Below are 842 nucleotides of genomic sequence, written 5' to 3'. Positions count from 1 at the left end.
AGGAGTCTCATCACGTGGACGATATGTGGACACCTAAACCAACGAAAGCAACAATTCGAAAAAATCACAAAACTCGCTCTAGAGCTCAACGAATAGAGAAAACGAGGTAGATCGGCAAAATGGCATACGGTGCAGACTGGAAGCTGTCTACCGCCACGTCAAGGAGAGACCAATTGGTACACAGCTGAACCGTGCTCACATGTTACCTCAACGAGCTCTTCCTCATCATCTTCAGAGAGCTCCTCCTCCTCCTCTTCATCCTCCTCTTCATCCTCCTCTACAGTAGCCAACGCCGGCGCCGGGATCATCGCCGGTTTACGGATGCGGGTCGGTCGATTCTGAAAGTTGTTTCACGAAATGTTCACAGACCAACTCCTCTCGGTAAACTCTACTCTCAATCTAGTAGCATGCCAAGGTGAATTCTGCGCCTCCCGCCTTTATTACGATCTTCCCAGGGTGGTTGGTGTTGTTCGTGAGAGTACTGAGGACAGACTCACAGTCCCATTCGTCGCTCTTCCGTCGCTCCTTCACGGGCACCAATACGGACTTCTCTTCTTCCTCCGGTCGGCTTATTATTTCCCGAGTAACCTGCCGATCTGCTACCCTTCCCGTACTGCCTCGTCCCTCACCTCAAGAGCTCCCTTTCTATCGTCCTTAGTAGAGGCCGCCGGCTTCTCGTCATACTGCTTATAGAGAATACCATCTTCCTTAGACTTTATGTAACTACATCGAAATGATAATTCCATCATCGTCTCCATCTCCATAGTACTCATCAATGATATCCTGGCAAGCGTTGATATCTAGATTTTGCTTGTCCCGTTTGAGAAAAGCTCCGACGCTGG

At 49.5% G+C, this 842-nt stretch overlaps 1 protein-coding gene across 1 annotated transcript; it reads right to left on the bottom strand.

Annotated features, from left to right (window-relative positions):
- Window positions 1-206: 206 nt before the first annotated feature.
- Window positions 207-773, bottom strand: Pmar_PMAR005009 (hypothetical protein; the record flags this gene model as incomplete). Its single annotated transcript, XM_002778189.1, has 3 exons — window positions 207-338; window positions 445-588; window positions 630-773. Coding segments are annotated over 3 exons (420 nt in total), but the record flags the coding sequence as incomplete, so codon positions are not given.
- Between the last annotated feature and the right edge of the window lie 69 nt (window positions 774-842).

Source organism: Perkinsus marinus (genome assembly GCF_000006405.1).
Source record: "Perkinsus marinus ATCC 50983 genomic scaffold scf_1104296950290, whole genome shotgun sequence".
Lineage (NCBI taxonomy): Eukaryota > Perkinsozoa > Perkinsida > Perkinsidae > Perkinsus > Perkinsus marinus.
Note: the sequence above shows the minus strand (reverse complement) of the source record. Positions and strands in the feature narration are given on the sequence as shown.